Source organism: Sinocyclocheilus anshuiensis, unplaced genomic scaffold (assembly GCF_001515605.1).
Source record: "Sinocyclocheilus anshuiensis isolate Anshui unplaced genomic scaffold, SAMN03320099.WGS_v1.1 scaffold121, whole genome shotgun sequence".
Taxonomy (NCBI): Eukaryota; Metazoa; Chordata; class Actinopteri; order Cypriniformes; family Cyprinidae; genus Sinocyclocheilus; species Sinocyclocheilus anshuiensis.
The window spans coordinates 1193211-1210275 of NW_015539856.1; the positions used below are offsets into that span (position 1 = coordinate 1193211).

A 17065-nucleotide genomic window follows, 5' to 3' on the forward strand; every position below is an offset into this window, starting at 1 on the left:
TATATATATATATATATATATATGGTTTAAACAGTGACAGGACGCATGTAAAGCGACAGAGTGTCTGTTAAAGACGCATTCATGATAAAGTAGCTTGTCCCAAACATCGTCTACTATTCTACTACACACTCAATTTTGTAGGTACTTCTTCACAAAATGTGCACATACTTTTATGATGTAGTATAAGAAGGTGAATTGGGATGCAGCATCTATGAGAAGTGCGGACTCAAATGCACATGTACATCTATCCGCTGAAATTGATCTAAAAAGACTACATACAGACTTATGGGTCTTAAACAGTCTCTGTTTTACTGTGATGTAAACACTGACATGTTATAATAATCCACTAACACACACAGTCAAGATCAGAAAACTCTAATGCTAGATCACTTCAGACTCTCAATGTACTATTACATTCATCAGAGATTCATCAGTGATTGATCAGAATCATAAGATGAGCTTGATGTGAAAGTGACTCACATGCAGCAGTTTGCAGCAGAAGCAGTCCAAAGATGAGCATCATTTCACTAAAGTCCAGTTTCCAGAAGAGTCCAATCCCAGCAGAAGAGTGTCAGATCGAGTCTCACTGACAGACAGCAGCTCTACTGACACATCAGGAAATTACACGACTTTAACAAAGAAAGAAGAAAGAGAAGTTTTTCAGAGATGGTCAATGTGGGTCAACAGCTCCTACTTAAATACACACAAAAAAAGACTGAAACTAGGAGAAAGATATAACAAGAAGAATCACTTCTCGGTCACAAAAAAAAATATTCTAAAGAGTGCAAGAGCTACTCTCTGAAAGTTTAGATTCACACCTGAGTCTCAGTGGCAATGCCCTGTAAAATCAGTGAAACCCAGTGAAAACCTTACTTAATAACTTTAACACTATCTATATTCACATTTCTGAAGCAATAGTTTTTTTATCAAGATTTGGCCAAATATATTACAAAGATAAATATAATACTAAACATTACAGAAAAAAAAAAAAACTCTAAAGCAGAAGATTAAAATCACAAAACAGACAGCAACACAAAACCAAAACCAAGAAACAGATCAAGGGGAACAGTTTCTATTGTATAAAACATCTAAACAAAAAATATAAATGAAAAGAAATCAACTGAAACCAGCAGAGAAAAAGTAAAAGAGCAAGAGCAGAAATGTGAAATAACTCCAGATGTGGAAAACAAACACACAGAATAACTTAACAGTCTTCCAGAAGAGTTTTATCATGAATGAACAAAAGGTGTTTCATGTAATGCAATACAAATACTGCTAGTTCATTCAAAGCATAAAACTAATGAATAAAATTGATGCAAAAACAGATGTACAAATAATTAAAAAAAAGAACTTCATAACTAAAACTGATGAGCAGCTGATTCAGACCTGACAGAAATAATGCTCACAAAGTCCAGAAATACATCAACATACTCTACAAGAAATAGACACAACACATGTAAAGATCATTGTCTATTATATAAGTTTCTTCTCCTGGTTTTATTCAATAGCTGAAAGCTGGATTGATGTGAGAATCTGTGAGATTATGAAGTCATTTCTCATAGATGTGATGATCTGCTGCTGCTCTCATGAATCTGCTGCTGTGGGCAGCACTCGACTTCTTCCATGTTCCAGAACATATAACAAAGTTGATTAAAGCCTACTTTCGGGATCTTCAGGTCTGTATTACCATACAGGATAGTACCACCACCTGGCAGCAGCTGGAGGTTGGAATAATGGCAGGTTGTACCATCTCTCCACTGGCATTCACTATGGCAATGGAGATCATAATTCGGGCATCCCATTGGGTGGTTGGAGGGGAACGTTTGAAAAATGGGTTGCGGCTCCCTCCAATCAGGGCATACATGGATGATATGACTACCTTCACAATGACTAAAGCATGTACTAAGCGGCTGCTGGATAGGCTCCAGGAAAACATCAGATGGGCACAAATGGAGATTAAACCCAGAAAATCTCACAGCATCTCCATTGTCAAAGGCCAACTTACTAATGTCAGGTTCTGTATAGCGGGAGAGCCCATACCAACGGTCATGGAAAAGCCCATCGAAAGCCTTGGATGTTGGTACACCGCAGACCTTAAAGACTCAAAACAGGTGGAAGTACTCAGGCAAGAAACAGTCAGTGGACTCAAGGGAATCAATGGTACAGCTCTTCCGGGGAAGTTGAAGCTGTGGTGCTTCCAATTTGGTTTGTTGCCACGCCTTATGTGGCCAATTTCCATGTACGAGCTCACTTTATCTCACGCCAAGCACCTGGAGAGACTGGTGAGTACACAATTGAGGAAATTGATTAGGCTACCAAAATGCCTTAGCAGCATAGGGCTGTATGGCAATGGAGCTCTCTCTCTTCCTATTTCAAGCCTTGTGAAGGAGTACAAATGCGCCAAAACAAGGCTGGAGATGACGCTCAAAGAATCCCGCGATCTCTGTATAAGAGATGCTGCTCCAACATTGGCGACAGGGAGGAAATGGAATCCAGTTACAGCAGTTGCTGATGCAAAGGCAGCCCTCAGACACCGGGATATTGTGGGGCAAGTCCAATATGGTAGAGAAAACTTGGGTTGGGAATAATAACACCTAAATGGCAAAAGGCAACAGCAAAGGAACAGCGACACCTGGTGGTGGAGGAGGTACGCCATCAGGAGGAAGCAACTAGATGCGCTAGATCAGTCTCCCAAGCCAAACAAGGCCGCTGGATGAGGTGGGAAGGTATAGAACAGCGTAAAATCACTTGGAGTGAGCTGGGCGGCAGCAATAGAGACCAAGAGAGTGTCAACAAACGCCATCCTCCAAAATGCCAAGAATACCTTACCAAAAAGGCAGTCCTTTGTTAGGGAAGGGGCGAAAAAGCAGGCTAAGTGCCTGTCCCCTGAAGAAGGCCAGCTGAATATAGCCAGGGACTGGGAAATGCGAGTCGAATTAATCCACACACTCACTTTCCCAATCGAAATTGCAGTCACCAATCTGTGCCCAGACCTGGTTCTCTGGTCCAACTCCAGTAGGATCGTCATAATAGTCGAACTGACAGTCCCTTGGGAAGAGGCCATTAACGAGGGCTTTGAAAGGAAAAAGCTGCGATATGCCAACTTGGTAGCTGAGGCAGAGGAGCGGGGCTGGACAGTGAAAGTATACCCGGTGGAAGTGGGCTGCAGGGGCTTTGTGGCTAGTTCCACTATAAGGCTGCTGAAGGAGTTAGGCATCAGAGACCAGGTCCAGCAGAGGATAGTCAGGGAACTGGCCACTGTCACTGAAAGAAGCAGCCACTGGTTGTGGCTGAAGCGGATGGACACATTGTGGGCTGCCAAATGACCATGTAACAAAGTGACAGACACTCGGGTCTGATCAGCCTGTCATGGGCCTGCCTCGTCTGAGGGTGTCTTGTGATAAAGGGCCAAAACACCCAATGAGGCTGGGTTACATAACTGACAATGTGTTGCATTGGTGGAAACACCATACAAATTGTGATAAAGGGCCGAAACACCCAATGAGGCTGGGGTACAGAACTGATGATCTGTTGCTTTGGTGGAAACACCATACAAAGGTCATTGGCAACATCACCTCAACAAAAGGCATCTTTCACCCAGGCTAAAGTTTGCACAGAAACTGGGATCTGATCGACATCAGATAAGGTATCTCACTGGCAACACCCATGAAAGATAAGTACACATCATGCACAGCATTACATATCATCAAAACTTCAAGGATCCCCACCCAATGATTGCAGCGAAGAATTGTACCATCTTCATTTATCCATCTTACCATACTAGTCATTTTTCTTATTGTTTAACTGTAAATTCACGACTGATTATTGGGTATTGAGGCAAGTACCACGGACATGGATTAAGCCATGATCCTGGATTCTTGCTGAACCAAAATCGGTGCGTAACAATTGCTGCGTCTTGCTGTGTTCTGCTCACAGTGAAGGGAAAATGTTCTATGGTGCGGCTAAATGGTGCTGAATATTGGGATCATAACACCTAGTCCTAACATACAAACTGAAAACCTCCTAACAGACCCAACAGAACCATCAGATGAAAACACCAGACCAGCACAAACACCACAGACACTGAACAACACAAACACAGCAGTCAATCAATCAATCAATCAATCAGTGTTATTGATATCAGTGTTATTGAATGATTAGGCTCCTCCCAAACCAACGTTTGGAACTTTCTTTTAAATACACAGGCTTACAAGAGTAACAAGGGGGAGGGGCTAATGAATTGCTATGGTGATGGTTCTATGGTAACAAACAAGGCAGGCGGGCAAACAGGGACACTGAACACAGGAGAGCACAGAAACACATTACAAAACAAGAGTCCTGAAACACAAGACTGAGATTCAACTGATTCATTTGCATGAGAGTGAGATCTTTGGAGAACATGAGATTGTAATGAGTCTGATGAGAGAGTTTCTGTACCTTCAATGTTAATGTGAAGATGTTTTTCAAATGTTCTTATGCCGTCTGAGTGATAGAGCTATAATCTGTAATTCCCTGAATCTGCTCTGATCACGCGGTTTATTATCAGAGTTCCATTTTCAAAGACGAACTCAGATCTGTTTCTGATGTATTCAGTTTTTTTTCTCTTTATTGTTCTTTACTCTAAAAATGTCCAGTGCATTGCCATCAGTAAACTCCTTAAACAAATGCAGCACTTGATCTCGAGCGCCCAGCACCATCTGCAGATAGAGATTGTCTCCTGCGGATGCATTACAGGAATCTGATTGATTAAAGCTGCAGAACCGATCCAGACCTGAAGAAAAAACACAAATGCACATGTTTATTTAATTTGTTTAATAAACTCATTTCATAGACTTCCATTGCTTTTACATCAGGTTAATTATATTTTCTAACTCCTAACCCAACCCCTAAACACTAGCCTAACAGACACCTGTGCAAAACACTCGATTTAAATAGAAACACGAACTGAACAAATTCTAATCTTTTTTTTACTAGTACACACACACACACACACACACACACACACACACACACACAAATGTACCATCTACAGAGTCAAAGTGATACTGCTAATATAGAGCTCTCTCATCATTATTTACAGTTTTTTTCAACTGCTTACACACACAATCTTTACTTGTCACACAATTTCTGAAAGCTGACACTCAAACAGCTCTACTGTCTTGGCTGGTCTGTGGTCATTCTTTCCCTCACTGTGTTTGTCTTTGTCTGTGGATGTGGCTGAGTATGTGTTCCTGTCTGTTAGTTCTTGTGCTCTAGCCTTGCCTTAGTCTTGTCTCTTGTAATTCTATGTTCTTGTCTTGCTCCTTGTTTGAAAAAGGGGCAAAGTTTTGAAAATGTGTGTAAGCAGGTGAAAAAAAACTGTTATATCAGACACAGATCACAGATTATTATTTTTTTTATTTATTTTTTTTTTGTATTCTCTTTGTTATCCTTTTCACATGAAACATTCTCAAAACATTTCAAATCCAAACTGATCATACTTGTAAACACTGCTAGACACCCTGATCTCATGTTTTCAATACAGTTATATATTTTCAGTTCACATAACTATTGTTTTGAAACAAGACTATTGTAATATGTAATGGGAATATTTGGTTCCGTAATCATTGAACACAAGAGTAAGATCACACACACACACACACATACATACATACTGTACACACACTGTCAGGGTTCTGCCCTGACACTCCATTTGTCTTGTGTTTTGTTTTTTGTGTCTGTTGTCCTGTGTCAGCACATGGCCTAGTTTGTTTTTCTCAGCCATGTGCTTCTCTAGCCCCTCCTCCTTGTTTCCTCTTTACCACACCCTCTTGTTAGCCTTGTTGGTCTAATTGTGCTCACCTGTTCCTCGTGTGTTTTCCTCCCTATTTATAGTGCCCCTTGCTCTACTGTCTTGGCTGGTCTGTGGTCATTCTTTCCCTCACTGTGTTTGTCTTTGTCTGTGGATGTGGCTGAGTATGTGTTCCTGTCTGTTAGTTCTTGTGCTCTAGCCTTGCCTTAGTCTTGTCTCTTGTAATTCTATGTTCTTGTCTTGCTCCTTGTTTTTGGATTTTGTCTGTTTTTGTCTTTTTGCTTTTATTTTAGTGTTCATTTAGTTCTCTTAGTCCTGATCTTTTGTTTGCATTTTTTGGTTGATATTTAAATTATTTGTTGGTTAATTTAATAATAATTGTAACTTTTTTTTTTTTTTTTTTTTTTTTTTTTTTTTTTTTTTTTTTTTTTTTTTTTTTTTTTTTTGTCTGGGGGTGCTTCAGAGTTTATGGTCAATAAGTATCTGAGCTCAGCTCTCTGGTGCCTTGCTCTGGTCTCTCCACCGGCCTGGTCTTGCCGCCGCCTCTGCTGCTGTATTCTGCCAGTTGATGTCCGAGGCTGTTCCAGTGGCCTTCCCTAGGTATCGGTTTGCGTTGTTCCTGTTGTGGTATCACCTGTGCACCTCACAACCCTTTTGTGTTGATCTGTTTTGTCAAACCCTTGTTACTCACACTGCAATTGGGTCCTCCATCCAGATCCCTGACACACACACTTCAAACATTGTTCATCTGAGATAAATTGCTTATAGACTTATAACAAGTGTATATATTTATTTGATTACAAGTTTCAGAAAATTGCAAACAAGTTCTATAGAATCTAGAAATCTATGGAAATTATTAATTGTTTAACCATGAAGATCAGATAGATTAAATGAAAGACAAATGTATTAAACTACATGAGAAGAGAAGCAAATGAAAAGTTTGATAGTAACTGCCTTTCATAATTGTTACTGTGAATGATCAATTTAGTTAGACGAACGCATGTGTAGTGGAATGAATACTTAGTGATTTCGTGATTTGTTGAATGATTGAAAATTTGCTGAAATGTTTGCAAAATTTATTTATTTTTTTGGATCTGTTGTGAGATGAGTTGAGTTTTCAAAATATACCACTTGCTCTTAAAAACTGCTTCAAAGCAGTAAAAAAAAAAAAAGATTATCTTTTACAATGACAAACCCTTCTATCTGACATCATTTAATACTCCACTGACACCTCTAGAAAACTGGATCCTTGGAGACTGTTTTGGATACTCTTAATGTAATATTGCCGTGTTTTTATGTGAGTTGATCAGCATGAGTTTGATGTGAAAGTGACTCACATGCAGCAGTTTGCAGCAGCAGCAGCATCAGTCCAAAGATGAGCATCATTTCTCTAAAGTCCAGTTTCCAGAAGAGTCCAATCCCAGCAGAAGAGTGTGATGCTACTTCAGTCACACAGTCACTTCTCACTCTGACAGAAGAGCGACTGACACTCATATGTGCTCACAATATAGTTATTAAACTACTGCACAGTTTCTGTGAGAGAAGAGGAAGTTGAGATCATTCACAGTTTAGTGTTTAAGATATTGCAAAAAAAAAACAGCACATGTACTTTTGTCATTTTGCAGATGCAAACAAAACGGTCTGTGGTGAGAATAAAAACCACTGCTGACTAACAAACATCTACTAAAAAAAACATCTGTGACGATTTGTATGTCTTCTGTCAACTTTTACACAAGTCTGAATCCACAAAGTCTGACACAAATAATGGATGATGTTCCGTTTTACTTCACTGGAAAACTGACCCTCAGAAGTTTCTGGAATATCTCGTGTTTTTCTCCATGTGGAGACACATATAAGGAATAAAATGCTGAAACAAAAATATGAGGGTCAAAATGACCTGCGCTGAGTCAAACAAAAAACAGCCAAAAAAGTTGTCATAAGGTTAATTATAATTTAAGTCAGTTTTTATGTGCGGTTTGAAAGTGTATTAACAAGCTCTCACTGATTACTGCAGTTTGTAAGAACATTTTGTCTAATTAAAGAAGCTGAGTTTGTACTGAAATGATGAGACTGAGATCTCTGTCATTACTCAAGCTCATCACACGAGGTCTCCATCAGCACAGAGCGGTCAGTCTGTTGCCATAGTAACAGCAGCCTGTTTCAGCCTCAGCTTCATGTCTGACCTCAGTCTCCTGCAGTTCAAGAGAAATTTGACTGGGTTTCAGATATCGAATTGAATTAAATATTGAAAATGTTGTGTTCAAAAGGGAAAATGCATTCTGAATTTGGATTTGATCATGTAATCCAGTGTTGGTTCTGATCAAACCTTCAGTGTTGTTCAAAACATTTTAGTAGGACTGGGATGCATTTGATAAAAAAATATCAGTATTCAGGATGGATTTCAGGAACAAAATATTTTACTTAACGCATCTAGTGTGAAACGGGCCTCACAGTAATAAACAGACAAACAACAGCTATCATTTCTGGGACTGGTCAGGTTCTGATGGGGTCGGAGCGGAGGTCCAAACGTGTGACCCAATGCATGAAACATTTTTGAATGATCAGTATTGAATTAGAGAGCTAAACTAAAAAACATTAAGATCAACACCCCCTGATTACTGCCATTTTAAAAACACTTTTCTTGATAAACAACCTCAGTTTGTCGTCAAATTTACTTGCTCTTCCTGGTAGTGATGATAGAAACTAAGCTTTTTAAAACTTTTAATAAATTCATTTCAACGAGTCGGTTCGGAATGCTGATCAGAACGGTCAACGGTGTAAATGCAACAAAACCCAGACCAAACATGCATATAAGCACATTTTACAAACCAATTGCACATGTTTTATTGAAAGTGTAATCTATTAAATGCAATTAACAAATCATCTAATAGGTCTACTATTAAATATGAGGTGTCTGTGTTCTTCAGTAATAGATGCACTTATTTATTTATATATATATATATATATATATATATATAAAAAAAGATTTCTGTCTGGATTTAGTTTTTATACGTTTGTTTTTTAAATGTCTGTTTAAATTTTAACAGTGATATTGTGACTTTTGACAGGAAATACAGTTCCGTTTAAAATATTTATTTTTTTATTTAACTTGATACCAAAGTTCATTTCAATTTCAACATGAATTCCATTTACAGTATTGTTTATCCATATTCTATAATAACTAAGACTAAGGTCTTATGAATAAAAAACGCAAAAGTGTGTCTAAACATGTTAAAAATCATATAAAATACAGAAGATCTGCTGCTCTCATGAATCTTCTGCTGTGTGTTCAGGTCCTTCTCTAAATCTTCTCATCCTCACTTTCTGATCTTCCTGCTTCTTTCCTAAAAGCATCACATCATCATCATCATCACACTCTTAATATCTGCATGTCAAATCCATAATGATGATGATAAACGTCTCTCACCTGACGTGTGTCTCATGTAGATGTGAAAACCTCCTAACAGACCCAACAGAACCATCAGCTGAAGACACCAGACCAGCACAAACACCACAGACACTGAACACACTGAACAACAACAATTAGACACAAAACAAAACCCATCCTTCATGTTTCCAGGAGTGTGTTTGTTAAACTCGTACCACATTCTGATGTCTGTGTGCTGCTGGTCACTGCAGAGGTCAAACTAGAGGTCACAGCTGCAGTAGTTGGTCCTGTAATAAAACATCAGCACAGAATCACCTGCTTTCTCTCTGAACCACATCAACACAATTCACTGCTGAGATCAAGCTGAAACAAAGTCTTTTCAAGAATTAAGAGACTTGCATTATTAGTTGCTCTGGTTTCCATATGTACAGTATCTGGGCATTCGTATATGAAAATCTCACCAGCACAGGGTTGGACTCTAATGGTGTTCTGTGCGTGACTGACGTGGTTCTTCACGCTGCAGCTGATGTCTCCATCAGTTCCCTCATCCAGATCAATGCTGCTGTTTCCATCCATCAGTGGATCTCCATTCAGAGTCCAGCTGTAGAGGAGCGGATCCCCCTCAGAGGAGCAGGACACCCTCATCACCCCACTGGAGGAGCAGATGATTGACACTTCCACTGAGCCAATAGGAGCTGGAGGGAGGGACACATCACAGTCACATGACAAACACAGGAGAATCTTGTTCTTCCACACGACTCGTACTAATACTGGAGTCTGTAGTGTGTTTACTGTGTGCTACAGGAATAAAAACCTTCACAGAGATTCAACTGATTCATTTGCATGAGAGTGAGATCTTTGGAGAACATGAGATTGTAATGAGTCTGATGAGAGAGTTTCTGTACCTTCAACAATCACTTGAAGATCTCCTTGAAATGTCTGTATGATCTGTGAGCTGTAAATATTTAATTTGTAATTCCCTGAATCTGCTCTGATCACACGGTTTATTATCAGCATCCCATGAATGATGGTCACTTCTGGTCTGTTATTATAAAGATCACATCCAGTCTCCTCCATATTGCCATGCTGAAATCTACAAAATGGATCATCTTTTGTGTTGTTTATTCTCTTTATTATTTTCAGCTTATAATTACTAGCACCCAGCACCACCGGCAGATTGAGTTTGTGTCCCAGAGCTGCGTAACAGGGATCTGGTTGATCAAACCAGCAAAACCGATCCAGACCTGAAGAACAAAACACATACAGACAGAGAGAGAGAGAGAGAGAGTGAGAGAGTGAGAGAGTGAGAGAGAGAGAGATGTGCATAAATATCACTGTCATCATGAACATGTTCCTAATAATGATCCAGATCAAAAACCACATGAAATGGTGCAGGAGTTCCTTCCTTCCTTCCTTCCTTCCTCTCAATGATAGATGTGGAAGTGAGTGATTTGACTCTTCCATCTTTGCTTATGAACATTCAGGTCTGAACACAATCACCTGAGCCATGAACATCATGTGACTAATCACTCTGGAGCTGCAGAAACAGTTACTAAAATACACTGAAATATTAGCCATATATGTTGCTTCCAAAGCATGAGTGCAAAGATACAGATATAAACTTGTGGTAGAAAATTGAGAACATGGAGGAAAGGGAGAAGAGCAGAGTTGTTTTAGAGAGGTAAAAGGGGAAGGTAGACAAATAGAAATAGAGCTGTACAAGAAGAGTAACAGAATGACGTAATGTAGAAAAAACAAGAATAGAACCAACATTATCATCAAATGTTAGCTTAGTTTCCAAACTCTTTAAAAGTTAATGCATTTTTATCAGTTGGTGAATGCTTTTATTTTTTATTGTAGTAAAAGTGTAGTATTGATTACCATTTGTATAACCACAGTTTTACTACAAAGACCGTGGCTAAACTACAGTTAGTGTAGCAATGGTTAATTTGTGGTTACCATGGTTTAACTATAGTAACCATGGTTTTTTGGTTTAATTTGTGGTAAATCATGGTTAATTTTCGTAAGGTGTACAAAATCAGCTGTTATACTTTTTCTAAGAAGACCTTAAAATCTATCACTTTGATTTCATGGCTCTTTAACACAGGCACTCTTTTATTGTGAATTAAAAACTTCTATCTGACATACTGTAATTGCCACTGATACACACTGTTAAGACCAGAAAACAGATCACTGCAGACTGTTTTGAAAAAACTCCCATTGTAATATTGCAGTGTTTTTATATGGGAGTTGATCAGCAGCATGAGTTTGATGTGAAAGTCACTCACATGCAGCAGTTTGCAGCAGCAGCAGCATCAGTCCAAAGATGAGCATCATTTCTCTAAAGTCCAGTTTCCAGAAGAGTCCAATCCCAGCAGAAGAGTGTGATGCTACTTCAGTCACACAGTCACTTCTCACTCTGACAGAAGAGCGACTGACACTCATATGTGCTCACAATATAGTTATTAAACTACTGCACAGTTTCTGTGAGAGAAGAGGAAGTTGAGATCATTCACAGGTTGGGGTCTCGAGCAAGGTCACAGAAATATATAAAACATATGTATGCTTTACCATCAAGGTGGGGAATTTCCATTGACTAATGCTTCTGCAGTTTTAGATTTTCATAAAGACATTATTTAATATATTAATAAGCTGTTTTTGTCACCCTTTGTGTCACTATTATGAACTTTTAGTTGTGGTTTATTCAGTTCCTGTCTTCCTTCCTGTGTAGTTCACGTGCCCTTGTGTCCTTATTAGTTAATCTTCCTCACCTGTCTGTCCCTCGTTAGCCACCCTACTTCAGTTCTGTCTTTTTAGTCCTTTGTGTGAAATTACATATCAGTTGGTTTATTAAAGATTGGTTATCTTCATCGTCATCTTCGTGTGTGTTCATCGACACAGTAGTGTGACATTTTGGTTGCTTTTATAACAGGAGTGCTCATAATGAACTGCAAGGAAAAATTGCCATAAAAACCGCTGCTGACAAACAAACATCTACTAAATGAAACATGTCACAATTTGCATGTCTTCGGTCAACTTTTACCCAAGTCTGAATCCACGAGGTCTGACACAAAATCATGATGGATGATGTTCCCTTGTGGGGTAGATGCGTATCATATGTATGCGAAAACTGCGTATTATATGCACGCCAAACACGTGCATATCATATGCATGCTAAAGTCAATTTTTGCGTTTCAATACCACGATTTTCTGTTTTTATTTAGCGTACTATTTATATGCATTTTCATGAGACCGGGCTCATCAGATTGGATCAAATATTGAAAATAGTTTGTTCAAAAGAAATTTTAAAAAGCTTCCTTTCTACCATCACTACCAGTAAGAAGTAAATTTCAGTACAAACTTAGGTTGTTTTCGAGAAAACAGCAGTAATCAGGGGGTTGTAAATCTAAATGCATTTTTAGTTAAATGAAAAGTTTCACATTAATTCAAGTTCAATTCAAGTTTATTTGTATAGCGCTTTTCACGATACAAATCGTCGCAAAGCAACTTTACAGCAAATTAAGTGTCTACAATATTTAGTGGTAGCTTATCAGTGGTGACTGTCAGTCAATGTACGTATGGCAGAAATGTACGGAAAAATCATATAGTTAATATCAGTAATATGCAGCATGCACGATACAAGGAAATCAAATCCAGTTTGGTTTTTTTTTCGAATCATTTGAACCAATTGCTTTGGAACGCTGGATTGCATTTGAAACGCTACACGCTGGTGACGCCTGCTGGTCAGATGTAAATGCAACAAAAACTCAAACCAAACATGCATCAAAACACCATTTACACACCAATTGGAAATGATTTATTGAAAGTGTAATCCAATTAACAAATAATCTAATACCATTAAATATGAAGTGTCTGTGTTCTTTTGTTCACTTGTCTTTTATTAACTTGATTTGTTTGTTTTATGGAGAGCTTGGTTAATCAGACTAATAAGAGACTTAAGAGATTAACGTGCCTACTACTCTTGCTTTTATACAACTGTGTCATTATAAATGTCTACAAATTTATAAAACTGATCTGAGATCAGGTAAAAAGACATATAAATGCTGGTTGATGGGTTCACTGAAGTCACCCACTAGCAGTGAATCACTTACCACTTACAAATGAATAAAAAATAGACATCTGTGTCTAAACATGTTAAAAATCATATAAAATACAGAAGATCTGCTGCTCTCATGAATCTTCTGCTGTGTGTTCAGGTCCTTCTCTAAATCTTCTCATCCTCACTTTCTGATCTTCCTGCTTCTTTCCTAAAAGCATCACATCATCATCATCACACTCTTAATATCTGCATGTCAAATCCATAATGATGATGATAAACGTCTCTCACCTGACGTGTGTCTCATGTAGATGTGAAAACCTCCTAACAGACCCAACAGAACCATCAGCTGAAGACACCAGACCAGCACAAACACCACAGACACTGAACACACTGAACAACACAAACACATCAATCAATCAATCAATCAGTCTGTGTGTAGTTGATATCTGCAGATTCACAGAAATGATCTCACCAGCACAGGGTTGGACTCTAATGGTGTTCTGTGTGTGACTGACGTGGTTCTTCACGCTGCAGCTGATGTCTCCATCAGTTCCCTCATCCAGATCAATGCTGCTGTTTCCATCCATCAGTGGATCTCCATTCAGAGTCCAGCTGTAGAGGAGCGGATCCCCCTCAGAGGAGCAGGACACCCTCATCACCCCACTGGAGGAGCAGATGATTGACACTTCCACTGAGCCAATAGGAGCTGGAGGGAGGGACACATCACAGTCAACACATAACCAGTCAATGTCAAGACAGAATGAGTCTGATGAGAGAGTTTGTGTACTTTCAACAATCACTTGAAGATCATTGGCTATGACCATATCTATCTCAATGACATGTGATGTGTAAGTCCCTGAATCTGCTTTGATCACATTGTTTATGATCAGAGTCAAATTATCAAAGAAGAACTCAGATCTGTTTCTGATGGATTCATGTTTATGCTCTTTATTTTTCTTTATGCTAAAAACTTCCAGTATACTGCCATCATTTAACTTCTTATACAAATGAAGGTCTTGATATTGAGGGTTCAGCTTCATCTGCAGATTGAGTTTGTGTCCCAGAGCTGCGTAACATTGTTTGATCGAATATAGGTGATCAAACCTGCAGAACCGATCCAGACCTAAAGAACAAAACACACACAAAATGAAATGTACCAACATCGACAGACAGAGTCAGAGTGTTACTGCTGGTATAAATATCATCTCTCTCATCATGAATTTCAATCAGACACAAATCACACAAATATTCATAAGTTCTACGGAAGACACGTATCAGACTCACGTATCAGGTTTTCAAATGATGTTCTTAATAATCACCTAAAAACATCATAAAATGGTTTAACAAGTGCAGTTTTTCTTTATGCCCCAACCACTTTTTGAAAACAACTAAAAAAATAGCTAGTGGAAGACATGTATAACACACAGAAAAAGCATCTCCAATCCATCATTGCTCATAATGTAATTCATATAACATTAAATACATGCACAGCAGCCAGAACATCAGATGTCTGGTGTATAAACTGCCATGCACATATCTGGATTTATAAATAAAAGGTGGTATGTATGCACAATATAAATAGAAATATCAGTAATTGTTGTATGTGCTGCTTCTGGAACATTTTTCCCATGACATCTTAATGTTTATTAATGCCAAGGATTGCTATGAAATTTCTGCTTTGAATTGTGTAACCATTCAAGCTGGCGGTTATTAAGCCTCTTATTAAGAAACCACAACTAGATCATAGTGAACTGCCAAATTATAGACCCATTTCAAATCTTCCTTTTATGTCTAAAATATTAGAAAAAGTTGTGTCTGCTCAATTGTGCTCCTTCCTGCAAAAAAATGATATCTACAGACTATAGATCTATATAGATCTAGAACATATAGATATAGAACACTATAGATCATGACATACTCATAGATCGATTACAAAACTATACAGGTATTCAAGGGCAGGCTTAATAGTAGCCTACCAACATCTTATTAACAGTAGAAGTTAAATCTTACTGTAGTCTTCAAATCTGGGTACTGCCTTACGTTTTAAAATCACAAAGGGAGTTTGGTCCCATCAGGCTAACGTGACAGTCACGACTCATGCAGCTGTAAGGTTTTCTTTTTCTTTTGTTTTTACTCGCGATCTTTACAACACGCATTACATACATTACGTATTTCATGGCACACTCGTTTTATGCGTATTTGGCGCCACCTATTGTTGTGGGTGTATTATTGACATGTCAAAGTCTAGACCCTGAATATAAGACGACCGCGTTTTTTCAGATGTATTTCCAAGAAAAAAACATCGTCTTATATTCGGGTCAATACGGTATGTCTCTATTTGTTTCTCCGTTTCTGCTGGGATTGACATCCCGTGGTAACTAGGATTTACACAAGCTTCAGTCTGGATCCAGAACACCTGAGAAGAGATGATGCCAAACCTTCAGAGGACCTCAGATGATGCCAACCCTGAAACAACATACAGAACTACCACATTTTGCTACAAGTTTGATTGCATCATATAATAATTGCTGTTAATAGTGTTCATCGTCTGTTTGATTACGTCTTTAATTGATTTTTCCGTACATTTCTGCCATACGTACATTGACTGACAGTCACCACTGATAAGCTACCACTAAATATTGTAGACACTTAATTTGCTGTAAAGTTGCTTTGCAATGATTTGTATCGTGAAACTTGAATTGAATTGAATTGTGCTCCTATCACATTTTGAGTGCAAAGAAAATATTTTCATGCAAAAATGCTTAAAATATAATTATTACTGATATAGAGGCATGTTATTTGCGCAAAAACAAAATGTAGGGAAGAGGAAGTTAGAGATCTGTAGCAGCGATAAAGCTGAACCACGTGATAATGTGTGAAAACAAGAATAGAAGTGCAAAAAAAAAAAAAAAAAATGAAGGAAATGATATATTTGTTTGAAAGCTCCTGAAAAGGTAAAGTAATTTGTACGTTTTGTACATAATCAGCTGTTATACTTTACAGAAGGAGATTTCTGAGGAGCTCTGTCAGCTGTGGAGGGAATTCAGACTCCTGCACTTTATTTCTGAATTACCACCACAAACTTTTAAAGTCACAACTATCACTTTGGGATCTTTAACAAAAACATCCAACTCTTTTACTGTAAGTTTTGAAAAACATTTGAATATTACTGTGTTTTACTTCTGAGATTAATCTGACTGATCAGCATGATAAGATGAGTTTGATGTGAAAGTGACTCACATGCAGCAGTCTGCAGCAGCAGCATCAGTCCAAAGATGAGCATAATTTCTCTAAAGTCCAGTTTCCAGAAGAGTGTGATGCTGCTTCAGATCGTCTGGACTTCTGTCTGTCTGTGTTCTGGCTCTCATCAAGCGTCTTCACAGCACAATGAGGAAATATCTGAAGAGGAAGTTTCCTCTTATGGGGGAAGATGCTGATGCTGTTAGTCTGCACTAAAATAAATCTAAAACTGACAGTGAAACTAGGATAAATGTGTAGAAGAAGAAAAAGAAGAAGTAACATTTATATCAAACTGTAGCTTGTTGCAACAATAAATAATGTTGTTGCGATTTGAACTAGTCAAGTTAGAATTTAACATGGATAGTCTAAACCGGCTAATAACCCTGGGAAACCAGGGAGCAAGCCCCAAGTCAGGGGCGGATCTAGAAAATAATTTTTAGGGTGGCAAAGGGGTGGCATGGGGTCTATGAGGGGTGGCAACACCAAAGCAAGCCCCCATACATAGTGTTTGGGGATTTATGGTCTGACATACACAGTTGTGTTCACAAATATTGTATTACCATTAAGTAATCATCTATATAAATAA

The 17065-nt window shown here is 38.3% G+C and overlaps 3 protein-coding genes across 7 annotated transcripts in view; all 3 read right to left on the bottom strand.

Annotated features, from left to right (window-relative positions):
• The window catches only part of LOC107684838 (uncharacterized), a 21775-nt gene extending 14474 nt beyond the window's left edge, over positions 1-7301 (bottom strand). The window contains exon 1 of one of the 2 annotated variants that reach the window (XM_016481211.1): positions 7129-7301. In XM_016481211.1, coding sequence (XP_016336697.1) covers positions 7129-7285 — 157 coding nt within the window. In that variant the 5' untranslated portion in view covers positions 7286-7301. The remainder of the gene's footprint in view (positions 1-7128) is intronic. The other variant, XM_016481212.1, reaches the window with a different exon arrangement.
• A 1714-nt stretch (positions 7302-9015) lies between these two features.
• Positions 9016-11920, bottom strand: LOC107684836 (uncharacterized). Of its 4 annotated transcripts, none has more exons than XM_016481205.1 (7): positions 11751-11920; positions 11468-11663; positions 10085-10423; positions 9641-9874; positions 9395-9466; positions 9219-9311; positions 9016-9135 (listed from the first exon to the last, which is right to left on the bottom strand). In XM_016481205.1, the coding sequence occupies exons 2-7, from the start codon at positions 11622-11624 to the stop codon at positions 9059-9061; spliced, it is 972 nt and encodes a 323-aa protein (XP_016336691.1). In that variant the 5' UTR covers positions 11625-11663; positions 11751-11920; the 3' UTR covers positions 9016-9058. The 4 variants fall into 4 exon arrangements, with proteins under 4 accessions (XP_016336691.1, XP_016336689.1, XP_016336692.1 ...); XM_016481203.1 differs by having other exon boundaries at positions 9219-9320; XM_016481206.1 differs by lacking the exon at positions 10085-10423 and having other exon boundaries at positions 9219-9320; positions 11751-11913.
• A 1051-nt stretch (positions 11921-12971) lies between these two features.
• The window catches only part of LOC107684837 (uncharacterized), a 31436-nt gene continuing 27342 nt past the window's right edge, over positions 12972-17065 (bottom strand). Inside the window, exons 3-5 of the mRNA XM_016481208.1 lie at positions 13712-13945; positions 13528-13629; positions 12972-13447 (exon numbers count right to left, since the gene is read on the bottom strand). Coding sequence (XP_016336694.1) covers positions 13371-13447; positions 13528-13629; positions 13712-13945 — 413 coding nt within the window. The 3' untranslated portion in view covers positions 12972-13370. The remainder of the gene's footprint in view (positions 13448-13527; positions 13630-13711; positions 13946-17065) is intronic.